The sequence below is a fragment of the Hyperoodon ampullatus genome, assembly GCF_949752795.1.
Source record: "Hyperoodon ampullatus genome assembly, chromosome: 16".
Lineage (NCBI taxonomy): Eukaryota > Metazoa > Chordata > Mammalia > Artiodactyla > Ziphiidae > Hyperoodon > Hyperoodon ampullatus.
Window position 1 is genome coordinate 56,318,858 of NC_136929.1, and position 27,253 is coordinate 56,346,110.

The 27,253-nt window shown below is 40.3% G+C and overlaps 2 protein-coding genes across 2 annotated transcripts in view; one reads left to right on the forward strand and one right to left on the reverse strand.

The window, feature by feature from the left end:
- NUFIP1 (nuclear FMR1 interacting protein 1) overlaps positions 1–2,576 on the reverse strand; it is a gene marked incomplete at its 5' end in the record, with an annotated part of 40,361 nt that extends 37,785 nt beyond the window's left edge. The window contains one exon of the mRNA XM_079722057.1: positions 2,165–2,576. Coding sequence (XP_079578183.1) covers positions 2,165–2,576 — 412 coding nt within the window. The remainder of the gene's footprint in view (positions 1–2,164) is intronic.
- A 163-nt stretch (positions 2,577–2,739) lies between these two features.
- GPALPP1 (GPALPP motifs containing 1) overlaps positions 2,740–27,253 on the forward strand; it is a 28,881-nt gene continuing 4,367 nt past the window's right edge. Inside the window, exons 1-7 of the mRNA XM_079721752.1 lie at positions 2,740–2,885; positions 10,463–10,595; positions 11,773–11,874; positions 14,681–14,786; positions 22,029–22,163; positions 22,602–22,766; positions 25,685–25,783. Coding sequence (XP_079577878.1) covers positions 2,798–2,885; positions 10,463–10,595; positions 11,773–11,874; positions 14,681–14,786; positions 22,029–22,163; positions 22,602–22,766; positions 25,685–25,783 — 828 coding nt within the window. The 5' untranslated portion in view covers positions 2,740–2,797. The remainder of the gene's footprint in view (positions 2,886–10,462; positions 10,596–11,772; positions 11,875–14,680; positions 14,787–22,028; positions 22,164–22,601; positions 22,767–25,684; positions 25,784–27,253) is intronic.

Sequence of the window (27,253 nt, forward strand, 5' to 3'; positions counted from 1 at the left end):
TAGGCAGAATAGTAATTCAAACAAATTAACAAAGATTAAGACTAGTTTACCAAATAAACATTTTTCAAATTAATATATATTGGTAAGGTTACATGTCCATAGATGCTTTGGATGTCTAAGTAAAGGAATGGACAAGCTAACCTGGTAAAATTCCTTGTAGTTATTTCAAACATTAGAAATGTAAACCAGGGACTTCCCTGGTGGTCTAGTAGTTGACTCTGTGCTCCCAATGCAGGGGGCCCGGGTTCAATCCCTGGTCACGGAACTAGATCCCGCGTGCCGCAACTAAGAGCCCACATGCTGCAACTAAAGATCCCACACGCCGCAATGAAGATCCCACGTGCCGCAACTAAGGCACAGCGCAGCCAAAAAAAAAAATTTTTTTTTAAAGAAAAAAGAAATGTAAACCATAAAATCCCTAATGGAGCTCTTTCAGTATCAATTTTACACCAGGAAAACAGACCCTTGTGAAATACATTTCTTCTCAAATATTTTTCCTTTCTTATTGCCATGACCCAACTCTGAAACCTTGACCTTTCTCCCAGATCACTGTGACAGCCTTCCAGACTGGCTTCCAGTTCCTAAGCCCTTTCTTCCAACAGACCCTGCACACTGACACCACAAAAATAATCGTCCAGTCATCACAACCCTGCTCAAGACCCTGGAAGCAAGTAGCTTCCTAGAGTCCTCCGATGAGATCCCACTTTATTTTTTCACCCTGCTCTTCCTTGTACCTTCCACATACTATGCTTCAGTCACACCTGAACACTGCAACCTTCAGAACTCACCTTGCACTGACACCTCTTTGCTTCCACCTAAAAAGTATCTCTTCCAGAATATTAAACATCTCCCAATACACTTCTTCCAAAAGTTTCCCCAACTTTCTCCATACTCTGAAATCTCCTTTTATATGCCTCTATCACCAGTCACACTGCACTGTGATTTATATTTATGAACCCATCTCACCTCGCTTGGCACTGTCTTAGGCACATTCATATCCCCAGCATTAGGCATACAGTAACACTGATTTGGATTCAACTTAATGTAAATTGAATTGTTCTAAGCAAACAATTTCATGGCTTTAAATATGATCTCTATGCCAATGACACCCCGATTTACAGCTCTAGCCACAAACCTCCCCTGAAAGTACAAACTAATAGCTAACAGCCAGTTCAATATCTCTACTTGACACAAATCATATTCCAAACTCAACTCCTGGTCTCCTTTCCAAATCTACTCCCTCCACATCCTTCCACTTGCTTGGCAAAAAACTTTTAAGTTATTCTCGTCTCCTCTTTACATCCCATCCCACATCCAATTCCTCAAAAAATTATGCTGGCCCTACCTTACCTTCAAGATATATCTAGAATCCAACTACTTCTCATCACCTCCTGAGCTCCACCTTGGTCCAAGTCCCCAGTATCTCTCACCAGGTTAACCGCAATACCTTCTTAACTCATCTCCCTTTCCGTCATTTCCAATCAGTAGCCATATTAACCCTTTGAAAACATAAATCAAAGCATGCCACTCCCTTGCACTAAACATATCGTAACAGTAGAAGTCCCACGATCTACAAGGCCCTCTTCCTCTATTGCCTACAACTCCACCCCAGGCTCAGTCCTTTCTTGCCTCACTGGGTTCCATTCTGATCTATAGCTTCTGCCTCCAGGCCTTTGCACTTGCAGGTCCCTCTGCCTGTATCGCTATCCCCCAGATACATGCACTGCTCTGATCCCTCACCTCCCTGAAGTCTTTGCTCCAATGTCACCTTACTTACGACTCACACTGACATTTAAAACTGCACTGCCTGTCACTCTGCTCTCTCTCCATAGCACTCACTGCCTTCTAATACACACTGCTTTCTTTTGTTTATTGTCTGTCTTCCTACACCAGGAGATTTAAGCTCAAAATAAGTATATTTGTATGTTTTGTTCACTGCTTTATCTCCCCTTCCTGGTTCATAGTTGGAATTCAATAAATAATTGTTAAACTGAATGAACAGGCAGGAAAAACATAACTGTGGAACAAACTGTGAGACATTAATGACCAGACTCCAAGAGTGCAAGGCAGTATCAGAAGGGGAGAGAGCAACAAGGGTGGAAAAGGAGAGGGGAGAAGGGAAAAGGAAAGGGAAGAGGTGGTACAGAGAGAAGTAACAACCTACCCGGAGTGTTGTGGGGCTGCCGATGCCAAGGAAAAACACCAGGAGGCTGTGTCCAGTACCATGATGTTGAAGCCTGGAAATTCCAGGAAGGCTGGCCATTGAGTTGACGCTGAGAATCAAGGGGGGACTGGGCGTCGAAAGGGGGCTGTGCCCCGGGAAGAATCTGGGCGTCAAAGGGGGGAGGCGCCTCGGGGAGGCTCTGGGCCTCCGCGGGGGGCTGCGCCTCTGAGGAAGGTTCGGACCCTGCTGCGGGAAGCGACGAAGGCGGTGGTGGCGGTGCCGGCAGCATCGCCCAGAACATCCAGTTGTCCGGCAGCGAGGCACCGTCGCTCAGAGGCTCCAAAGTGGGGGTCACCTCGGGAGCTGAAAACCACCCCGTGCGAGTCACGCAACCACTTGCCGGTTCACCCATGCCATCCGCCTAGTAGGGAAGCCAGCATGCGAAAGTGGAGCAAGCCTTAGGCGTCACTTCCGTTATCGCTAATGATACAGGTCAGCCAATCACAGGCTGCTACGTCATTGGTCGGGGCCGGAAAAGCTTCCCTCATTTTCGGCGTATGGCGGGCTGACTCGCGGGGAGGTTTGACTAGGCGTGGGTACACCTGTGTGCGGGACCAGTGTCTGCCACTGCGGATGGCGAGGGATCTTATCGGGCCGGCACTGCCGCCCGGCTTCAAGGCCAGCGGGTCAGCGGAGGACGAGGAGCGGGACCCCAGCCCCGGTAAGCGGCGGCGTCCCCTGCCCGCCAGGCCCTCCCACCCCGTCTCTGGCCCGGCCCCGTTCTCGGAGAAGTGGTCCCGAGGCCCGGGAGGGCGGAGGAGTGGCGAGTGGGCGCGGCCCCACCCGAGCTAACTTTCCTTCTCAAGCGTGGCCGTGGGGGCTGTAGAAACGAGCTTTGGCCTAGTAATCATTATCACCAAGAAGTATTCGCATTTAGTTCTCCATGGGCTGGACGCTGTGCTAAACGATCGATGCACATTCAGTGATTTACCTGTATAAGGTAAAGATTATTATTTCGTGTTGCAAATGGGGACACTGAGGCCCAGGCTGTTGCGCATACCACACAGTTAGTTAAGTGGTGGAGCCCGACTTAGAGCGAAGCCCGTACTCCGAACCTCTGTGCCTTCTTGCCTTCTAACGTGCAATGAATGCCCTTGGCTCTTGCAGAAGATGCTCTGCGCCCTAGCCCCCGACCTGCCTTCCTAGCCTCTCGTCCTGTCCTGACACACACGGCTCAGAGCTCAAACCAATCCGAGTTTCTGCGCAGTTCTTCAATTCTCTAGGCTCCTCTTCTTGACATACCTGACAAACTCCCACCTCATCCTTCAAGCCCTAACTTCAGTGTCACCTCAGTGAAGGCTTTCCAAACTCTCCCAAGCATTGTCACGCCCTCCTCTTTACCCACGGGTTTTTTGCCTACTTAATTACGTCACATATTTAATACACTGTTTTCGAATAACTTGCTGACATATCTGTCTCCACCATTGCACTATAGTCTTCTAGCCTTAACACATAGCAGGCACCTCGTATTTGCCAAATAAATTCTTCGCAGACTCCTCCGTGATGAGTATCCATCTGCTTTCATGTTGGTACTAATTTGTAGCCTGGGACTGACTGAAGTTGGCAAAGAGCAAAGCTGGAAGAATAACTCTTCCATTTCTGAATCTAATTTGCATTCTTTGACTACCCAGAGGCCGTGTTTCCTCCTAGAGGTTTCTTTCCAGGTCTTGTTTCTGGTATAGCTGTTAAAAAGTTAGGCTTTTGTTTTAGCAAGGAAGGTTCCATTCAACTAAGGTTGAAGAAAAGTGGGGTTAACCAAACTTTTTATTTAGCACACAGGTCTGAGATGGACCAATTTAATTTTATTTGAATACTCTGGAAAATTGAGTGCTGGGAAATGTCCCCTGAGATCATGTTAAAAACACGGGGGCACAGATGTTTTCTCAAGACCAGTCTGCATACTCCAGACACTGCTTTATGTAAGCTGAGTGGAGCCTGGGCTCTTTTGACTCTGACTTTATTCTCATCTGCGGCAACCTTCACGCCACTCATCCCAGCCACGTTTGCAGTCACACACTGGATCCTATTCCACCTCTGAAAACTTTTTTTTTTTTTTTTTTTTTTGGGTCGTACTGTGCAGCTTATAGGATCTTAGTCCCCTAACCAGGGATTGAACCCAGGCCCTTGGCAGTGAGATCATGGAGTCCTAACCACTGGACCGCCAGGGAATTCCCCCATCTCTGAAAATTTAAATTCAGATCTTATTCTCAGCCAGAACCCCTTATTCATCCATCATTCTTCCTCAGTTACTCCCATTACAAGTTTTTTATTTTTTAGTTTTGTTTTTAGTCCCATTGAGCCATGTGATCTCTGCCTCAGTCCGTTTTGGCCTTAAATTTCCTTTAATTACTTCTGTCCCTGCTCAGCTTAGCCTCCATGGTCCGTCCGTTCATGCCTTCTCTTGCCAGTGTTTTCAGCTGCCTTATCCCATTTAGTATTCTGTTAAACCCGTCTAGCAAAAACTCAGCCCTGGACCAGTCCAGTCGTTCACCCCTGATGAGCCCACACCCAGGCTTCCAAGTGCTGCTAGAAGAATCCTCACCCCTCCACAGGCTAATGCTGCTAAACACTATAGTCTCCTCCCTGGCTGGGTCCACAGTTCTGCCCAGCCATCCTCAGACGTTTCCCCACGAAGGTCTCCTCCCCCATGATCAACCATGGCTTTTTTTTTTCTTTTTTTTTGTGGTACGCGGGCCTCTCACTGTTGTGGCCTCTCCCGCTGCGGAGCACAGGCTCCGGACGCGCAGGCTCAGCGGCCATGGCTCACGGGCCCAGCCGCTCCGCGGCGTGTGGGATCCTCCCGGACCGGGGCACGAACCCGTGTCCCCTGCATCGGCAGGCGGACTCTCAGCCACTGCACCACCAGGGAAGCCCAACCATGGCTTTTTAAAACCTTCTCTTTCTTCTTTACACTCTCTCTCCATCTACTTCACAGAAAAAGTAGATGCCATCTTAAGAGAACTTCCTCACTTTTCTGGCACAGTACCTAAAAACTTTTCCAAACCTCTGCCCAACTCTTTCGTCTTCCCTTTGATTATAATGCAAGAAGGGAACTACCTCCTTCCAAGGCTAATCCTTCCATTTTTACTCGTAACCCCTTCCCTCACTTGTCCTGGGGGCTCCTTGCCCTTAGCATTTAACCAGAACATTCAAATCGTTCCCATCTTCATGAAGGCTACTCCACATCCCCCGGTAGCCACTCCTCTTTCTCTCTGACCAACTCTGGATCCTCCCCGTTTTCTTCTTAACCCACTGCATTCTGGCTTCTGTTCTTGCCAATCCACGGAGACCACTCTCACCAATTTCACTGTGGAAATAAATGAAGACCACCCACCAATCGTCTCGGCACCTTTTTGCTAAGTTCAAGGCACCCTTTTCAGTCCTGACCTTGTTTGACCTCACAGCCACATTTCCCCCTGGTGATCCCTCCTTCTCTCTTCTCTTGGTTCCAGCCACTCTGAACACATTTCTAGATGTGCCAGGCCCTTAGGCTTTCAGTTCTTTGCAGATGCTTTTCCCTCTGCCTGGACCACTCTTCCTCCAATCCACACTCCCTTTGCCCAGCGAACTCAATCTCATCTTTTAGCCTTAGCCCAACCATCACGGTTTTTGTTTTTTTTTTTTTAATTTATTTTTTAATTTATTTTTGGCTGTGTTGGGTCCTCGTTGCTGAGCGGGGGGGCTACTCTTCGTTGCGGTGCGCGGGCTTCTCATTGCAGTGGCTTCTCTTGTTGCAGAGCATGGTCTCTAGGCGCACGGGTTTCAGTAGTTGTGGCACACGGGTTTAGTATTTGCGGCACATGGGCTCTAGAGCACAGGCTCAGTAGTTGTGGCGCACGGGCTTTGTTGCTCCGCAGCATGTGGGATCTTCCCAGACCGGGGCTCGAACCCGTGTCCCCGGCATTGGCAGGCAGATTCTTAACCACTGCGCCACTGACGTCACTACCTACTCCCATCAAAAGACAGTTGGGGCCTCCCTGGTGGTGCAGTGGTTGAGAGTCTGCCTGCCGACGCAGGGGACACGGGTTCGTGCCCCGGTCCGGGAAGATCCCACATGCCGCGGAGTGGCTGGGCCCGTGAGCCATGGCCGCTGAGCCTGCACGTCCGGAGCCTGTGCTCCGCAACGGGAGAGGCCACAATGGTGAGAGGCCCGCGTACTGCAAAAAAAAAAAAGACAGTTGGATTCTCGTTATTGACATTTCCATGACTTAATCCTGTCACAGAATCAGCAAGCTTTTCCTGAACCAGATAGTAAATATTTTAGACTTTGCCAGTCAACAGGCAAAATCAAGATTATTATAAAAATATGTCTATAACAAGAGAACAAAACAAATTTCCACAAATCTTTATTGTTGAAATTCAAAATATAATATAACAGTATAATTTTTTTGTAGTTTAAGTCTACTAATGAGAAGAATGGAATTGCTTTGGCGGGAATAACGTTTTGTTTAATTGGGGTTCAGAGTCAGTGTTTCCTATTATAATCGATTGCTGATCTATAATAAGATTAATGTGCTTTATACTGAGTACTTCTTTTTGTATGCATAATTCTGTGTGATAGATATTACAAGGGAAACATAATGGAATATATGACATAATCTCTATTTTCATGGAAGTTGTAATCTACTTGTAAAATTACCATTGCAGTAGAAGAGCTACCTTAATGACGCGCATCACTGCTTTAGGAAAGAGATGGAATAGTTCATTACAAATGCCTAAAACAATTTTTTGAGACATTTTATATAGTTCTGAAGAGTGATACCTATTAAAAAAAGTGAAGCTAGGGGGCTTCCCTGTGGGTGCAGTGGTTGAGGGTCCGCCTGCCAGTGCAGGGGACACGGGTTCAAACCCTGGTCCGGGAAGATCCCACGTGCCGTGGAGCAACTAAGCCCGTGCGCCACAACGACTGAGCCTTTTCTCTAGAGCCCGTGAGCCACAACTACTGAGCCCATGTGCCACAACTACTTAAGCCTGCGCGCCTAGAGCCCGTACTCCGCAACAAGAGAAGCCACTGCAACGAGGAGTAGCCCCCACTCGCCACAACTAGAGAAAAGCCTGCGCACAGCAACAAAGACCCAACGCAGCAAAAAAAAAAAAGAAAGGAGCTAAAAAGGAAAAAAATCTTCTCTCTTTAATACTTAGGAGCAAGAGGAAGTTGGAAAGAGCCAAGAGTGAAATGTAATCCCCTAGTCTCTTTCATGTTAAACTATATCCGCCTAGAACTTTGAAGAAAGGGATATTTATGGAAGGTTGTATGCTCCCTTGCTATATTCTAAAAGGTGCTTTCTCTAGGAATTAGTAGTACATACAAAGATAAACCAGAAATCAGTAAAGGCATTATTCATTACGGTCAGAAGTCAGATATAATCTCCACTTATAGTTGGGGAACTTTTACAAACGAAGACATAACTGTTCTTCAGTCTTAAACAGCAGTTGGAGATATGAATTTTATCTTTTAATTCTTATTGTTTTCCTCTTTTTGCTCATTGATTGTTCTTTTCTAGGCATGCCGTATTACCAGTTTAGCTTTTTTTAAAATATATAAATTTATTTATTTTTGTCTACATCGGGTCTTCGTCGCTGGGCGTGGGCTTTCTCTAGTGTGGCAAGCGGGGGCTGCTCTTCATTGTGGTGCACAGGCCTCTCATTGCTGTGGCCTCTCTTGTTGAGGAGCACGGGCTCTAGGCATGTGGGCTCCAGAGCGCAGGTTCAGTAGTTGTGGCGCACGGGCTTAGTTGCTCCGCGGCATGTGGGATCTTCCCGGACCAGGGCTCGAACCCGTGTCCCCTGCATTGGCAGGCAGATTCTTAACCACTGCGCCACCAGGGACGCCCCAGTTTAGCATTTATTTTCTATAATTCCTTCCTTTATTTAATGATACATGGGAGAATGTAGAAAAAAATGCATCCAATTTTTTAAGATAAAAGTTTGGATTTTTTAAGTCAACTTGTTGTGTATTGAGCACTTGTTCTATGGTAATACAACAAGGAGCAATGGGAAAAAATTTTCAGAAATGGACCTGTGGTTCCAACACTGAGCCTGCTTTCTCCCCTGAGTTTTATATTAATATACCCAAGTACCACTGATCATACCACTGAAATTTCTAATGGGCATGTTAAACTGAAGATGTGAAAAACAAGCTCTTAGCTCTTGCCCCAAACATGCTTCCCTCCTAGTCTTCTCCATATTAGAGAATAGCACTACCATCCTCCTGGCTGGCTAATCAGGCCAGAAACCTACGACATCCTCAGTTCCTTTTCGGCTGGCTCTCACTTCTCACATCCAAACCATTAGCAAATCCTGCTTCTTCAAAGCAATTGCAAATCAAACCATCTCATATCAGCTTTCTAACTCATCTCCCCTACTCCTGATTCCCTATTGTCCACAAGCTGAGTTTTTTGTTTTTGTTTTTGTTTTAATAAAAAAGCTAACTCAGATTATATCTCTCCAGACTCAAAACCTTGCAGTGACTGCCTGTTATAACTAAAATCCAAATTCAATGACCACAGCCTATGCTCACATTTATGGAGTGCCTACTGTATGCCAGCTACAGTGCTATATGCTTTGCAGGTATAATATGTATTCTTCACAACAGCCCTATGAGACTGGAACTACTGTTAACCTCACTTTACAGATTAAGAGAATAACACAGGAAGGTTAAATAATATCCAGATCACACAGCTAGGAAGTGGCTGAGCTGGAACTCACAGCTGGAGTCTGGCCCCAAAGCATATAGTGGGGCCCCTTTGAACCATCCGATTTTGTCTTGTCACTTTGCTTACTTTGCTCTAGCCACACAGGCCTTTTTGTCCCTCAAGCACATCAAGCTTGTTCTCTCCATAGGACTTTCACACTAGTGATTCCTCCATCTAGAATGTTCTTCCCTCAGATTGTTGCATGACCACTGTCATCGTTTAAGTCTCCCTACAAATGTCTTCTCAGGGGAACCTTCCCTGACCTCTGTCTTTAAAATTACCGTCCCACGTATTCACAGTCACCTTTTTTTATTTGTTTCTTTTTTAAGTTGTTTCTCTAAAAGTACTTACTCAATAAATATTTGTTGAATGGATGGATGTTGACTTTGTTGAATGTTGTTTAATATAACGGGTAAGAGGTTCATATCCTAGCTCCACTATTTAGTTGTGTAAAATTGGGCAAGTTACTGTGTCTCTGCCTCAGTTCCCTCATCTGTAAGCTAGAAGTAATACTGCTTTCTTAATAAGGTTGTTGTCAGAATTAAATAGGGGAACGCATGTAAATCTCTTTTAAGTTTTTGTTGTTATTAATACTGAAGGAATAGCATACCTGGAAGCTCTTTGGAAAATCATATTTCCAGGCCCTACTCCAGGCCAACTAAGTCAGAATCTCTGGGACAAGGGCACGGGAATCTCTTTTTAAAAAATATTTTGGCAAGTCTGATAATCACCCAGGCTTGGGAACTATGTCAGTAGAGTTTTAGCTTCACTGCTGAGGATCGACGTAGACAGTTGTGTCTGTGTGACATCATACAATGACATCATGCAATAATTTATAATTTTGCTAAGCCATGAAGTGAGAGCAGTTCACTATGGTGAGTGGGCACAGAGCACCCTTACCTCTTCCTTGGCATCTGCATCCCAATGTGACCTCATTCTCTTCTCTGAATCTCTACTAGTAAGCAGGAGAATTTAGAGTGCCTCTACTTTTGTTTCTGCTTGGAAAATCATCTCGAACAGAAAGCTAACTGAGAAGTATGGTAATACCAATAAAGATATTTTTAAGTGGTGATTCTTAGTCAGAAACCAGAATGGATAATTTTGATTTTTACCACGTTAGACTGTGGAATGGCAAATGTGTTATTTGGTTAGCTCCGTGATATAAATATTGTCTACCATACACTGTCCGTAAGGAAAAAACAAAATCATGAAACCATTTTGGCAGTTGCACCAACCAAAATTGCAACCAATGCAAAAATTGCAAGATGTCAGGGAAATTATGTGCTATTGCTATATTTATAAGTTTGGGTATTAAAGCTTTTGTGAATCTCATAGGTAACACTGTGTAAGACATGATTTCTGCCTTCCTGGAGTTGGAAAGACAAGCCCACTGTACACAACAGGAGCAAATGAGATTAAAGTCTGTAATAAATGATAGCCAGCCAGTGCTGAGAATTTCAGAAAAGAAAGTGTGAAATGTCAGCTAGGGAGTTCATTGAAACAGTTGTGGCTACTTATGACATACACAAGACATCTTCTTTAGTTGCAGGACCAGCTCTGCCCCCTAATTATAAAAGCAGTAGTTCAAAGTCATCAGACAGCGACGAGGACAGTAGTTCTTTGTCTGAAGAAGGAAATCAAGAATCTGAAGAAGATGACACTGGTCCAACTGCAAGGTGAGTCACTTATTACATTAAATGGTAAAACCAAGCTTCAAATCTGGTGTACACTGGCTAACAGAGAGCTAGTAAGGGGATATCAACCTGCATTTATACAGCACAGGAAGAAATTACTTCATATGGCATTTCCTCATGAACTATACCTTTCAGAAGGAAATTTATTTTTGTAGTATATAGCTCTGGAGATATCTAGAATTTCAATAAAAGTCTCATATAAAGGATTTTTCCTTAAGGTATTATTGAAGTGATTAAATATTCTAAATAAACCATACATCTTCTTTTTTAAAATTATGTATGCAGGGAACTCCCTGGTGGTCCAGTACTTAGGACTCCGTGCTTCCAATGCAGGGGGCACAGGTTCGATCCCTGGTTGGGCAACTAAGATCCCACAAGCCGCACAACCAAAAAAAAGAATATGCTTTAAAAAAAAATTATGTATGCAGTATGTGCTTTTTGTTTAAGTAAATGAATGATTCCCTCTGACCTAGCCTTACTCACCACAGGTCGATGTAAATAAGAAGTCGAATCTTTGTTTATTATTGGATAGCAAGGTCTTTTTTAAAGCACTTTAATGAGTAAGAGACAGAAGTAGCAACTTAAAGCCTTTACTTAAGTGAATTTAAAAACCAGTGCCATAAACTTTTTGCTCAGAAATATCTAGCAAGTAGAGTATTTGAAACTTCATTGAATGGACTCTTAAACAACACAGAAAATATAGAAAATTGATATATTTCTGCTGTAAAGAAGTAACCAATCTCTATTTTTAGACCATAAATGAATTTCAAGAAAAGATTAGTATAAGATCTGTGGTAGATTTTTTTTTTCTTATTTGGCAAGATTAATTTATTGTTTCAGTGTTTCTACAACTAGTTGAAGTTAATGTTCTTTTAAAAATGGAAATTTCGGGCTTCCCTGGTGGCGCAGTGGTTGAGAGTCCACCTGCCGATGCAGGGGACATGGGTTCGTGCCCCGGTCTGGGAAGATCCCACATGCCGCGGAGCGGCTGGGCCCGTGAGCCATGGCCACTGAGTCTGCGTGTCCAGAGCCTGTGCTCCACAACGGGAGAGGCCACAACAGTGAGAGGCCCGCGTACCGCAAAAAAAAAAAAAAAGGAAATTTCTCTATGAAGAAAATTTTGACATATATGCATAAAATTACACTACTGTGTTTTCAGAAAACAGAGGAGAAATCAGGATGACGATGATGATGATGATGAAGGGTTTTTTGGACCAGCCCTTCCTCCTGGATTTAAAAAGCAGGATGATTCTCCTCCAAGGTGGTAATGTGTACTACTTCCGGCCGGTCTTTTCTAGTGTCCGTTAATTCATTAAAGAGTTGTCTGAAATTGTTTTTTAACTTACGTGTTTATATAACATTTGAAGTAAATTGGAAGTAAAAATAACTAATTTTAAAATTCATATAAGGAAAATAATTATTTACACATTTATGACACTTTTATAATTCATAAAAAACTTCTGCATCTCTTATTTGATACTGACAAGAGTGTTCTGTGGCAGGCTGGGTGAAACATAACCCTTCTTCCCCATTTGTTTTTAAACAAGTAAGGTTGCACACATAGTCAGTGGTACACCTGGGGCTGGAATCCCGGTATTTGACTTCTAATTCAGACGTCTTCTTAATTATTTATTGAAGGAATAGACAAATCCCTATGTACCAAGTTACACAGTTAACTTCACCGAACCTCAAATTTGTCATCTGTGGAATAAGATAGCAACACGTGGGGCTTCCCTGGTGGCGCAGTGGTTGGGAGTCCGCCTGCCAATGCAGGGGACACGGGTTCGTGCCCTGGTCCGGGAGGATCCCACATGCCGCGGAGCGGCTGGGCCCGTGGGCCATGGCCGCTGGGCCTGCGCGTCCGGAGCCTGTGCTCCGCAACGGGAGAGGCCACAGCGGTGAGAGGCCCGCGTACTGCAAAAAAAAAAAAAGATAGCAACACGTAACTTACAGAATTGTCCTGGTGATTGAGATTTCATATTTATATACATATATATACATGTGTGATTCTTATATAGTGCCTGGCACAGAATAAACATATAGTAAATACTGATTCCTGTCTTCTCGGAATTATAAAATATTTAACTGCTGAATATGAAATTGCACACCATATTGTTTATAATTCATAACACTGTATCCCAGTATGCAAGAACAAGTAGAAAAGGCTGTTGTACATTATATATTCAGAGGTTATAATCACACTTGTCAGCTTCTCATTTTCATATAACTTTTGGGGAGTAACTGCCTCTGATTTCAACTCAAAAAACACTTTTTGTTGCGAATGTAATCAGTTTCTGTAATGGCGTCAGCAAGTAAAGGGATGCTTATTGAAGAAAAGAAAGAAGAAATAAGAGGAATAGGCAATCCACTGCCTGTTTTTGCATGGCCCCAAGCTAAGAATGGTCTTTAGGGGGTCATTAAAATACAAAGACGAATATGCAACAGAGACCAAATGTGGCCCTCAGAGCCTAAATTTCCTGTCTGGGTTTTTATGGGAAATTTGCTGACTGCTGGGCTATAACATTCCTTTCAAGAAAATAGATTATTAGATACATAGCGATTTCTTTCTATTTTGACAATAGTAAAATATATGTTTGAAATAAACAGGTGGAAGCATATATTGGAGGCAAAACCTCTTACACGTCCACAGCATGTGCCATGGTTATGTTCCTTTACTGTATTTTAAGATTTTATGTGTTAGTGGTTTTATACTCACAAATCCCCTGAGGCCAGAGAATTGAGCTGTAATTGCATTTGTAGATCTGCTAAAAACTGTACTCAGAAAAAAACCCATACAGCACTTCTTTATACTTTATAAATGATAACTAATTTGATCTTTCTAACAATGCCACACTTCCGCATTTTTCATTTGCAAAATTGTTTTGGTTCATAGCAGTTTTATGAACCAAGGCAAGAGGTAATTAAATGGCCAGGATCAGACCCCAGACCTTGTGACTCTAGTACTATTTTTGTCCTACCGGGAAACCTGTCTGTAAGACTCTAATTGAACATAGTGCAATCTGGAAAATTCAGCTTAGGGCATCAGTGCCATCTTGGTTGGTAACACTTGCACAGGGACACCTCTGGAAAAAAACAAAGAATGGAGAAACTTAACAGTATGAAAGAGAGTAGAAAGTATCGTTCTTCTTTTGTTTTTTCCATACATAAAGTAGGACTTTCTCTTTTTAAGGCCTAGAATTTAGGCAGTTTTCTCTTTTGAACGGATGTCTGTTCCCTCAGAATGTGGCAGTAGGGCAGCTAGAAAGAAAATGAACTTTGGCATCAGATAGACCAGGGTTCAAACTCCAGCTCTGCCACCTACTAGTTCATGTTGTCTTTGGGTGTTATTTTGCTCTGATAGAAAATGGAGTGACTTATACCAACCAGGGTTTTTTGAAGGAAACAGAAAAGTACACTGGTTGAAATATGGTTAGCGTACTACCTTTTCCTTTCTATACAGGTCTTAAATGAACTATTTTCCTTCTTATACGCTTCCACATCATTATTGGATTGTTAGTTAGGACGGTGTTTAAGTTTTTATACTGCCTTGGCACACATAACCATAAATTACTAACATCTGTTGTATGCATTTGCTACGTATGTCCTTAGAACCCAATTTATACTTAAATAGTTCTGACTATAAATATAACGCCACTAAGGTATTTTTCAGTGGACGGTGAATATCAAAACTGAAAGCCAAGGCCAAGGCACTAAAGCCAAGGCTTTAGTCCATAATAAGGACTTTTTTTTAAGTTATTATTTTTATTTAACATAGTTCTTTTAGGAAGAACAATGGTATACACCATTGCCACAAAGATTGAGAATTACTGGTTTAGCATCTAATCATTGACTAACAAATAGAAAGTTAAAATACAAAATTTAGATTTTTATTTTTATGATACTCAGTGAAAAAATACTAGGTTATAGAGTAAAAATAATATGTTGAATAAGATTCTCATTTTCAACATTTGTTATTATCTGGCTTTTTATTATTTGTGTGAGCTTTTATTCTGAAAGCTGACTTTTTAAAGTCAGGGAGAATGATAAAGGTACATTTTATTTTTCAGGCCTATAATAGGTCCTGCATTACCACCTGGTTTTCTTAAATCTGCACAGAAAAATGACAAAGGCAGAGATGATCCAAGACAAGTATCATCGTATTTCAACTCTGAGGTTTGGAACTTTTTCTATTAAAGAATAAGATGTAAGAAACTCAAGACTTTACATAGGAATAACTACAATCGTTTGACTCAATCATATTCAAACTAATTTAGGATTGTAGCTAGGTAGATGAAATCAAAAGCTGTCATAGACCTGAGATTCTGTTAGAAAAATAACAAGACAAATTACATGTGACAGGGTGTTGCCTATTCATGCTTCTCATCCTTGAAGGGAAGCTTTAAAGTACTAGAAACTAGAACATGATGAAAAGTTTAAAGAATCACTGTGATTTGATCTAGAAGAGAACAAGCTAAGAAAATTTTTAATAGTGAAATAATTATTATAAAATATTGAAATTAACTTTCTCCTACCCAGCTCTCATACCATTGTATAACAAGGGCACTAGTGGATACATGATGTTTTGAAAAGAAAGAACAAGTAATTTTGGAGTCAAGGAGGAAGCCTATATTCTTAGAGAGGGCCAGTCCTTAACAATAGCTGAGATTTGCAGAATACTTTATAATTTGCAATGCATTTTCCCCATATATGCATTTTCAGCTCCTCCAAAACCTTATGAAATAATCATGATCTGTATCTTAGAGATGCTAAAAGCCAGAGAAATTGGGTAACTTTACTCCAAATCACAATTTCTACTTATCAAAAGTCAAAGCTCAAACCCAGTTCTTAGGATTTTATATCACCTGTTCAGTCTGCTAATCTGCAGTGATTAATTCATACTGCAGATTAGCAGACTGAACAGGTGCTAATAAATTCAAATACTCCTGTGCAACTCCACTGAGAATTCAGCAATTCCACTGAGGTTGTTACTAAAGGATATATATAATTCAGTGGTTAAGCTCATGAACTCCAGAGTCATTTACTCATTCTTTTAGCAGATGTTTATAAAACACCTATAGTGTGTCAGGCCCTTAGTCAGAGAAATCAGTCTGACAGCAAATTCTGTTGTTCCCATCTTCAAAAACGTCCAGAATCCAGCCACTTCTGCTGCTACCCTGATCCCAGTCAACATCATATTTCACCTGTTTCATTGGTCTTCATGCCTTAGCCTTTGTTCCTCCACTACCTCTTCTCAACACAGCAACTAGAGCGACCCAGATAAAACAAAGTCAGATCATGTCATGCATGCTCAAAACCATCAATTTGCTCCTCCTCTGTCTGCATAAAAGCCAAAGCCCTTACAGGGCCCTCTATAATCTGGCCTCCATTAGCTCCCTGATTTTCTCTCTAATTTTGATCTGACCACACTGGGCTCCTTGCTCCTTAAATATGCCAGACAGGCTCCTACTCCTGAGCCTTGATACTTGCTATCAAGTCTTTCCAAAATGGTTTTCCCCTAGATACTTATGTTGGCTTGCTTACCACCAGCTAGAGTGCTTTTAGCTGCTAATAACAAAAAATCCAACTCACAATGAAATGTAGTCTTAACCTTGTTAGTTAACAAATTGGTTGTTTATATAATTTCCTGGGTGGTCTGTAATCTGTATTCCCCAAATAAGAAAAATGTGTTTCATACCTAAGAAGAGGTCTAGAGGAAGGGTCATTCCAGGGTTGGTAAATTCAACAGACTAATGAGATCATCCAGGGCCCAGTTTTTTATGTCTTCTCTATCATTTACAGTATGTTAATTCCTCTTAGGCTGACCAAGTGCTGAGGTTAACATGCAGATGGCAGTGTCCAGACATAGGGTCCCTATCCTGTGCCCCCTTTTTAGAGAGAGGAAAACCTTTCCAGGTTTCCTGTAGACCTCTCCTCACATTTCTTTGGCCAAAACTGAATCATATGCCATGCTCAAGCCAGTCAGTTGGCCAAGAGGAATGAGACCAAAGTGATTGGCTTAGAATTATCAGCATTTTTACCCAGGAATTAGAGGAGGTCCCAGTTTCCTGAGAAGCATGTGGTTCCAAAGAAAATGAACAAAACACAGGGTTCTCTTAGCAATAGAGTAGTTATTGGTTGGAGCTGTTACAATCCCTATCTGAAAGACAAACCAAGGCCTAGAAAGATTAAATAATATACTTGACAATCTTGAGAAAGAAAAACAGAGCTGGAGGAATCAGGCGCCCAGACTTCAGACTATACTGCAAAGCTACAGTAATCAAGACAGTATGGTACTGGCACAAAAACAGAAATATAGATCAATGGAACAGGAGAGAAAGCCCAGAGATAAACCCACACACATATGGTCACCTTATTTCTGATAAAGGAGGCAAGGATATACAGTGCAGAAAAGACACCCTCTTCAATAAGTGCTGTTGGGAAAACAGGAAAGTTACACGTAAAAGAATGAAATTATAACACTCCCTAACACCATACACAAAAACAAACTCAAAATGGGTTAAAGACTTAAATGTAAGGCCAGACACTATAAAACTCTTAGAGGAAAACATAGGCAGAACGCTCTGTGATATAAATCACAGCAAGATCCTTTTTGACCCACCTCCTAGAGAAACGGAAATGAAGACAAAAATAAACAAGTGGGACCTAATGAAACTTCAAAGCTTTTGCACAGCAAAGGAAACCATAAACAAGAAAAAAAGACAGCCCTCAGAATGGGAGAAAATATTTGCAAACGAAGCAACTGACAAAGGATTAATCTCCAAAATTTACAAGCAGCTCATGCATGCAGCTCAGTATCAAAAAAACAAACAACCCAATCCAAAAATGAACAGAAGACCTAAATAGACATTTCTCCAAAGAAGATATACAGATTGCCAACAAACACATGAAAGAATGTTCAACATCACTAATCATTTGAGAAATGCAAATCAAAACTGCAATGAGGTATTACCTCACAACAGTCAGAATGGCCATCATCAAAAAATCTACAAACAATAAATGCTGGAGAGGGTGTGGAGAAAAGGGAACCTTCGTGCACTGCTGGTGGGAATGTAAATTGATACAGCCGCTATGGAGAACAGTATGGAGGTTTCTTAAAAAACTACAAATAGAACTATCATACGACCCAGCAATCCCACTACTGGGCATATACCCTGAGAAAACCATAATTCAGAAAGAGTCATGTACCACAATGTTCATTGCAGTTCTATTTACAATAGCCAGGACATGGAAGCTACCTACGTGTCCATCGACAGATGAATGGCTAAAGAAGATGTGGCGCGTATATACAATGGAATATTACTCAGCCATAAAAAGAAACGAAATTGAGTTATTTGTAGTGAGGTGGATGGACCTAGAGTCTGTCATACAGAGTGAAGTAAGTCAGAAAGAGAAAAACAAATACCGTATGCTAACACATATATATGGAATCTTTAAAAAAAAAAAAAAAAGGTTCTGAAGAACCTAGGGGCAGGACAGGAATAAAGATGCAGACATAGAGAATGGACTTGAGGATACGGGGACAGGGAAGGGTAAGCTGGGACGAAGTGAGAGAGTGGCATGGACACATATACACTACCAACTGTAAAACAGATGGTGGGAAGCAGCCGCATAGCACAGGGAGATCAGCTCGGTGCTTTGTGACCACCTAGAGGGGTGGGATAGGGAGGGTGGGAGGGAGAGGCAAGAGGGAGGAGATATGGGAACATATGTATATGTATAGCTGATTCACTTTGTTATAAAGCAGAAACTAACACACCATTGTAAAGCAATTATGCTCCAATAAAGATGTTAAAAATAATAATAATACTACACTTGAGGTCACAGGGCTGATACAGTGGCAAATTGAGGCCTTGAAACTAGGTCTAACTCTGCAGTCCAAACTATAAACCAGTAGGGTACGTAATTTCTATTATATTTCTGGATAAAATATTATAACTCACCTTTTTAAAATTTAAATAACTCATCCAGGACACCAAAATGATTTAATACCTAGATTGGAGTTAGGTTTGTGATTCTGGATTCTCGTTTTATTTTAGTGTATTGGGCCTGATTTTGTTTGTTCCTCCATCCACGCATTTAATTTCTGCCTCCCAATATCCTAAGTGATTTTTATTTCTAAAAATTTCAGGCATCTACCTTTATAAAACCATCTCTTGTTGGATGGGAGTGTAACTATCATTAGCTTATCCCATCATCCTAAACTTCAACACTATATTGATATCATGTCTCTTACAGTATTAAAAGTTTATCATGTCTTCTATATCTGCTCATTTTATGTCACTACGTATTATATTTGTAGGGGACTACAAATATGTTTAAGACAATCCCTTTGCTATCAAAGAGCTCACTGTTGTAGAGATAAGCTATAAACATTTAAAGTTAGATCATTAGCAGTTGAAATAAAGAAAATAATAGAGGGGCTGCTGTAGTATAAGTAGAAAAAATACCGGCCCTGATCTTAGAATATTGGAGTCTTAGATACTAGTTTTATAACCTCAGACAAGTTGTTTAACCTTTCAAAGTAGGTTTCCTCAAAAAGAAAACAGGAATAATAATGCCATTTCCCAGTCTTTAAATGAAGCAAGGTCCATAGTTATTGAGAGAGAGAGAGTGTATGTGTGTGTGTGTGACTTAGAATAAGCCACAAGACAATATGTGATTATCTAGTTATTTGTACTAAGAGCAATTGTTATAAGGGTTCAGAGAAGAAACCACAGAAAGTTAACCATTAAGTGGTTAGCAGGGAAAATGTAAAGAACACAGATTAACTTGCCTAATCCTGGTAGCTTGAAAAAATAAGAGGAAGAAGCCTCCTGTCACAGCTGGAGGACAAACATCTTATTGTTGTTCATCTTGTTTATCTTTCCCTCCTCGTTGAGGACAAGGACTGTTTTATTTATTTTTTTATACAGCAGGTTCTTATTAGTTATCTAGTTAATACATATTAGTGTATATATGTCAATCCCAATCTCCCAGTTCATCCCACCGCCACCACCCCCCATGCCACTTTTCCCCCTTGGTGTCCATACGTTTGTTCTCTGCATCTGTGTCTCTATTTCTGCCCTGCAAACCAGTTCATCTGTACCATTTTTCTAGGTTCCACATATATGCATCAATATACAATATTTGTTTTTCTTTTTCTGACTGACTTCATTCTGTAACAAACAGTCTTTAGATCCATCCATGTCTCTACAAATGACCCAATTTCGTTCCTTTTTATGGCTGAGTAATATTCCACTGTATATATGTACCACATTTTCTTTATCCATTCGTCTGTCGATGGGCATTTAGGTTGCTTCCATGACCTGGCTATTGTAAATAGTGCTGCAACGAACATTGGGGTGCATGTGTCTTTTTGAATTATGGTTGTCTCTGGGTATATACCCGGTAGTGGGATTGCTGGATCATATGGTAATTCTATTTTTAGTTTTTTAAGGAACCTCCATACTGTTCTCCATAGTGGCTGTATCCATTTACATTCCCACCAACAGTGCAAGGGTTCCCTTTTCTCCACACCCTCTCCAGCGTTTGTTGTTTGTAGATTTTCTGATGATGCCCATTCTAACTGGTGTGAGGTGATACCTCATTGTAGTTTTGATTTGCATTTCTCTAATAATCAGTAATGCTGAGCAGCTTTTCATGTGCTTCTTGGCCATCTGTATGTCTTCTTTGGAGAAAGAAGGGGCTATTTATGTCTTCTTCTATTTAGGTCTTCTCCCCATTTTTGGATTGGGTTGTTTGTTTTTTTAATATGAGCTGCATGAGCTGTTTATATATATTGGAGATTAATCCTTTGTCTGTTGATTTGTTTGCAAATGTTTTCCCCCATTCTGAGGGTTGTCTTTTCGTCTTGTTTCTGGTTTCCTTTGCTGTGCAAAAGCTTTGAAGTTTCATTAGGTCCCATTTGTTTATTTTTGTTTTTATTTCCATGACTCTAGGAGGTGGGTCAAAAAAGATCTTGCTGTGATTTATGTCAAAGAGTGTTCTTCCTATGTTTTCCTCTGTGAGTTTTATAGTGTCCAGTCTTACATTTAGGTCTCTAACCCATTTTGAGTTTATTTTTGTGTATGGTGTTAGAGAGTGTTCTAATTTCATTATTTTACATGTAGCTGTCCAGTTTTCCCAGCACCACTTTTTGAAGAGACTGTCTTTTCTCCATTGTATATCCTTGCCTCCTTTGTCATAGATTAGTTAACCATAGGTGCGTGGGTTTATCTCTGGGCTTTCTCTCTGTTCCATTGATCTATATTTCTGTTTTTGTGCCAGTACCATATTGTCCTGATTACTGTAGCTTTGTAGTATAGTCTGAAGTCAGGGAGTCTGATTCCTCCAGCTCCGTTTTTTTCCCTCAAGACTGCTTTGGCTCTTCGGGGTCTTTTGTGTCTGACAAGGACTGTTTTAAACCCAAGTGCATATAGCATCTAACTCAGTCTTACATGAAAACCCTTTAATAAAATGATTTACTAATGGGACTTCCCTGGTTGCTCAGTGGTTAAGAATCCGCCTGCCAATGCAGGGGACATGGGTTCAAGCCCTGGTCCAGGAAGATCCCACATGCCACAGAGCAACTAAGCCCATATGCCACAACTACTGTGCCTGCATTCTAGAACCCATGTGCACCGCAACTACTGAGCCCATGTGCTGCAACTACTGAAGCCCGCATGCCTAGAGCCCGTGCTCCGCAACAGGAGAAGCCACCTCAATGAGAAGCCCACGCACCGCAACGAGGAGTAGCCCCCACTAGCTACAACTAGAGAAAGCCCACACACAGCATTGAAGACCCAATGCAGCCAAAAAAAAAAAAAAATTAAAATCACTGTTCTTTATAAAAATTAACTTTAAAAAATGATTTACTAAGAACTACTTGAATTCAATTATTTCAATACTATTGTGTCTTTGGGGTAATGAGAGAAATACTTTGGGAACCAAATTAACTCGTTCAGGCCAGTATTTTGTAAGGCTTTGCACAGCATTTCTGTTTCAGTGGACTGTACTAAATCATGAAGGCTGATACAGCTTCCAAGGATGTCTTATTTGTGTGCCTCTTATTCCAAAGAGCTCTTTCTGTATCAGGAAAGAAAATGGTTTCAACTTGTGTCATCTCTGATGAATCATTAATAATTCTCTGGAATATTACAGAGAAATTGTGAGGGCACATCTATGTCCATCAGGAAGAGGACTGAGATGAGTTAATGAGCTCTGCCGTGGACACAGGGAAGAGGTGGGACAGTCCACAGCCCCTGGATTTGACATTTTTGTATGGTGCACTTGAGGAAGGCACAGGAAAGGTGCTCAGTGATTAGCCAGCAACACAGTGTTTGCTTTTTGTTCTGTTTCTAGGTTATCAGTCACAGTTAAATTTTAAGTAATTTAGGATCATTTTCTTATTTTCAGAAGGAAACAGGTAGCAGTGAAGAGGAGGACATTATTGGGCCGATGCCTGCCAAAGGACCAGTTAACTCTAGTGTAACGACAGACTTTGAAAAAAGGGCCCAGAGAATGAAAGAAAAACTGACTAAAGGAGACAATGTAAGTTTTAAATACATAGTACACTTTTCTCTGAGAAATTGACCAAATATATTAAAAATCTCAATTTTAAAAACAGACATTAAAAAGATGTATATGTACATATGTAAGTGTATAAAAATTTAGGCTCTAGGTAATTCAGAAGCTACAAAAGGAAGAGTAGAAATTTTGCCTACTTAAAAATTTCTGTATGGCAACAGATAACATTAAGTCAAAGGAACAATAAATTAGATAAAAGTATTCATAACATATATGACCAAAAAAAATAGTCTATTAAATCCTTTCTCTTAAAGTCTGTTAAATAACTTTCAAGCCTCAGATGAGAAGCATAGTCACTTATACAGTATTCTACACACATACAAGTGCACACACGCACACATACACACATTTTCCAAGGCAAATTTTTTTTTTTTTTTTTTTTACTTTTTATTTCTCTTAAAGGATTCATCTAAACAAATTACAAGAGAGTCTTGGATGACTGAGCTTCCTCCAGAGCTGAAAGACTTTGGTCTTGGGCCCAGAGCTTTCAAGAGAAGAGCTGATGACAAATCTGGAGATCGATCAGTCTGGACAGATATGCCAGCTGACAGGGAAAGGAAAGCCAAGGTAAGAGGGTTTGTTTGTTCCTTTATTTTTGTCCATGTTGACTCTATTTTGAAAAAATAGGAGGCAGAATTATTTAAGAGTACTGTTTTTTAAATTATGGTTCCAAAGGGAAAAGATTTCCCCTGAAGGAAAGTTAAAAGAAAGTGACGCCAGTTGCTTCCTGTGTACTTACTTACTATTTCCCAATAAATTGTCTCATCTAAATCTCAAGAGAATCTGGAGACATAGGTTTACTGACCTCATTTTATGAAGGGAGACACTATCCTCTATGAGGTCACCTTTTCTGGAATTAAAAGCTGGTAAGTCATGAACAGTAATTCCCTTCTAGACCTTTCTGACTCCAAATCCCCTGGTCTTTATACATCATACTATCTCCATGAAAATTTCTTTTAAAATGTCTTGAATAAGCCAAGGCACAGATTAACCTAGCAAGTTAAGTGATACATAAGGACCATCTCTCAAAATAACAGTAGCTCAAGTGCACTAAACTTCATAATTACTGTCAAGATAGGCAAAAAGCCCTTTCATTAATACACTGAATAATTTATTTTAAAAATACCCACAAAAGTATGCATAAAATATTATTGTTAGATTTTCTTTTCTTGGATCTCTCCATTTATTATGAAATATTCCATTGTAAGTTAGGGGTCCAACCAGTGTCCTCAGCACTAACTCCTTAAATTCACTCCATCCCAAAGTTTCAGTTTCCTTTAGATGTCCCATTCCAATCTTAAATGCTTGACTAAGTGGCACCTTATGATTATAGCTTTATCAGTTCTGACTTAAATTCACGCCCCTAACTGTTTATCTTGTTCATCAATACCTAGAATTATGAGGATTTCCATCTTCATTCTATAACTGTAAATTGATTATCTCCTCTGCTAGGTATTCTGTTTGGTCACAGGTAATAGAAAAGGCTCCTTATGGCGCTTTCATTTTATTGGAGAATTGGTTGTGAAATAGTGTCATTCTTAAAATGTGGATGATATGTGGCAATCTCCACATTTTAGCAGAATATGTGGCAAAATCATAAGTTCTCCTTTGCCTGGAGGGTTCAAGGAAATCTGAGAGTTGTAGCAGAAAAGTAAGGTGAACCAACACACCTGAGGGCAGAAGAGACAACAGAAGATACGGTATAGAAGCGAGCCACACACCGTGAATGACTAGTGTTGGAATGCCTGTCTGCTCTTTCTTAACTGGTCTTCTATAAAAATAACATACTGACGTTTTTTATAATTTAGCCTTTAAGATTGTCTCCAAAAAGACATTTAATCCCCTTGCTTACATGGACTTTTTATTTGTGCTTTTTCCAGTCCTTGTGTTCCTCATTGTATGTGAGTAGATGTCTAGTCTACAGCCAGATATGCAGGGAGTCTTCCTCAAAGAAAAATACCACAGAAAAATGGAACAAACAGAAACTAGCCAGTATAATTTGAACTCAGGTGATTTTAGGCCCTATGACTGAGTTCTTTAGATCTGGTCATTCTTTTCAGGGCTGAAAGTGTTTTGTTCTGTGTTTACAACAGACTCCCAAAGGGATGACTAATACCCCTTAAATTTTATGTGACACTGTATTACAGCATATAATACCAGAGACTTATATTTGTGGTACAAGTTATGTAGTGTCACAGAGCTGTCCTATATAAAGGTTGTGACTAATTTTTGATTTTTGTAACAGATCTTAGTCAAGTTTCCTTTTTTATCTCTCTCCAAATTACCTTTTTATAGATTTTCTCCACCACTTCATCTTACTTTTTTATATTTGATTCCCCAGCATTCATCTCTCATACCACTAATGTTCGCACATTCACTTAACCAACATGCCCAAATGAAGTAAGATTGCTTTTTAGAAAGAAATGGCAGTGTTATGCATAAATTAATTGAATGAGATCTGTTATGTTCTCATTTCCCAGTCTTGACTAGATTTACTAACTCTTAACTGGTCAGGTTTTCACCTCCATCTTATCAGAATATCATTTTTTCTCTTAATTTTTACAAGTAAAAGAATCTGGGGAAATTTTTATGGAAAAATAAGAAATGAGCTACTCCTATGTTTTTTAACATACTTTATTTATTAAGTACAATGTTGTTTTAGTCCATCATTAAGGTAAAAATGGTGTGGGGACTTCCTTGGCTTTCTTAAGCAAACAGCAACAGTATAAAAACATGCTTTGAGGAAAGTGGTTTTCAGTTGATTTTATATGGGCCTTCTTCTTTCCTGGTTGGGACTATATTCTCCAGAATACTTTTTTTTTCCTAACTAAAATTTATTGGAAATTTACCTAAGTATTTCATGTGTGTGTGTGTGTGTGTGTGTGTGTGTGTGTGTGTGTGTGCGCTATGGTAAATGGTATTTCTTTTTAAATTTCAAGTTCCAATCGTCCATTGCTGGTATATTTTGTATGTTGACCTAGCATCCTGCAGCTTTGCTACACTTATGCTTACTAATGCCAAGAGTTTTTTAATAGATTCTTTGGCATTTTCTACATTTCCAGTCATGTCCTCTGTGAGTAAAGATAGTTTTATTTTTATTTTTTCTGTACCCCATTTATTTCTTTTTTTCCCTCAAGAGTGCTTTTCCTAGCTTTGAAAACAGATAATATAAGATTTCTTTTTAAGCCATATTTTCTCTTCTGCATTTCATTATTGTTTGTCATTTTCATCTCTGAGTTTGATAAAATCCAGTTAGTTGATTGGTTAGAGGTTTTGGGGGGGGTTTTCTTGTTTTCAGGCAAATGTTAGAGTCGGACACTAACAGATCCCTTATCAAGTATATTAACATTTCTAGTGGGAAGAGATTCAACGGGCCTGTCTTCGTTTAGTCTCCTATTACTCAATCTGAGTTAAAATAATAGTATTTCTTTTTTATTTTCTCAATTATATGGTTTAGTAATGTGTTTTCTGTGTTCGTTCCTCAGGAGACACCAGAAGCAAGAAAGTCATTCAATAAGAAGGATGAAGAACATATATTGACAGGAACGGAAAAGAGATTGGTCGAGCAGGTATCCGCATACAATGTAAGTCAGGGGATAAAATATATGGCCTTTCATTTTTTCCCATCTTTTAATGCTCTTCTCATTTTTTCTCTTTTTCTTGTTTCTCTTTCTTAGTCTTCCTTTTCATCTCAGTCTTTTTCTATACTTCTGTTCTGAAAAATACTCTTGTGTGTATGTGTATATGTGTGTGTGTGTGTGTAGTCCTTTAGTGTAGGCTTTTTTAATGCATCTCATAACATTTTCAGTTCACTTTTTACTTAAGTCATATATCAGAAATTCAATTCCTAGAGATGGATAGCACATCATTATAAAGTAAGAGCCCTACTAACTCCTAGAGAGCCCAATTCATACATTTTAAATTGTAAGCTGATTTGGAATGTTTGATGTAATGATTTAAATATGGGAGAAAAATATAAATCTATATAAGTATAAAAATTTAAAATATGGTTCAATCTAAATTTATAAACTAAACAGTCAGTATTCATTGGGCATATTATTATTTTGTAATAGTCTCTTACTCATAAAAAAAAAACAGGGCTTCCCTGGTGGCGCAGTGGTTGAGAGTCTGTCTGCCGATGCAGCAGACATGGGTTCGTGCCCCGGTCTGGGAAGATCCCACATGCCGTGGAGTGGCTGGGCCCGTGACCATGGCCGCTGAGGCTGCGCGTCTGGAGCCTGTGCTCTGCAACGGGAGAGGCCACAGCAGTGAGAGGCCCACATACAGGAAAAACAAAACAAAAAAACCCAAAAAAAAACCAAACAAAAACAAAAACAAAAACCAAAAAAAACAAAAAAAAAACCACTAGTGTTCCAGCTCAAAGAATAAATGTAAACCATTGAACCCTTTGGTCCCTGAAAGGTATTCAGGAAAATTACCTTCTGTTCCTAGCATATTAGTTCATGAAAATTTCCATAAGCATTAAAAATATAGTTAGCATGATTTATTGGGCATATATAGACCAGTACCACAAGCAGTGAAGCATACCTGGAACATAGTTGGAAACTGACCAGAAACCCAACCCAAATGGAACATCTTTGAAAACTGACCAGCTCAAAGTCAAGTCTCAACAAAATTGAAAGAATCACCATCATTCAGGCACCACAAAGAATTTAAGTTAAACTTCATATTAACTTAAAAGCCCCACACAACTGGAAATTAGAAAATTCAAAATTTAAACTTTACATCAAAGAAGACATGATAATGGAAGTTAGAAAATACCTAAACCTGAATGATAAAAAAATATTCAGTACAACATATCAAAATGTGTGAGATGTAACATAAAGTGGTACTTAGAGGCAAAATTTATAGCAGTAATGAGTAATGTTAGAAAGGAAGAATAGCTGAAAATTAACAAGCTGTGCCTTTTTCCAAACAGGCATTTCTTATAAAACTAAACGAACACCTAACCTATGACCCTGCAACTCCACCCCTGGGTGTTTATGTAAGACAGATGAAAACATGTTTTCGCAGACTCGAGTGTGATTCACTCA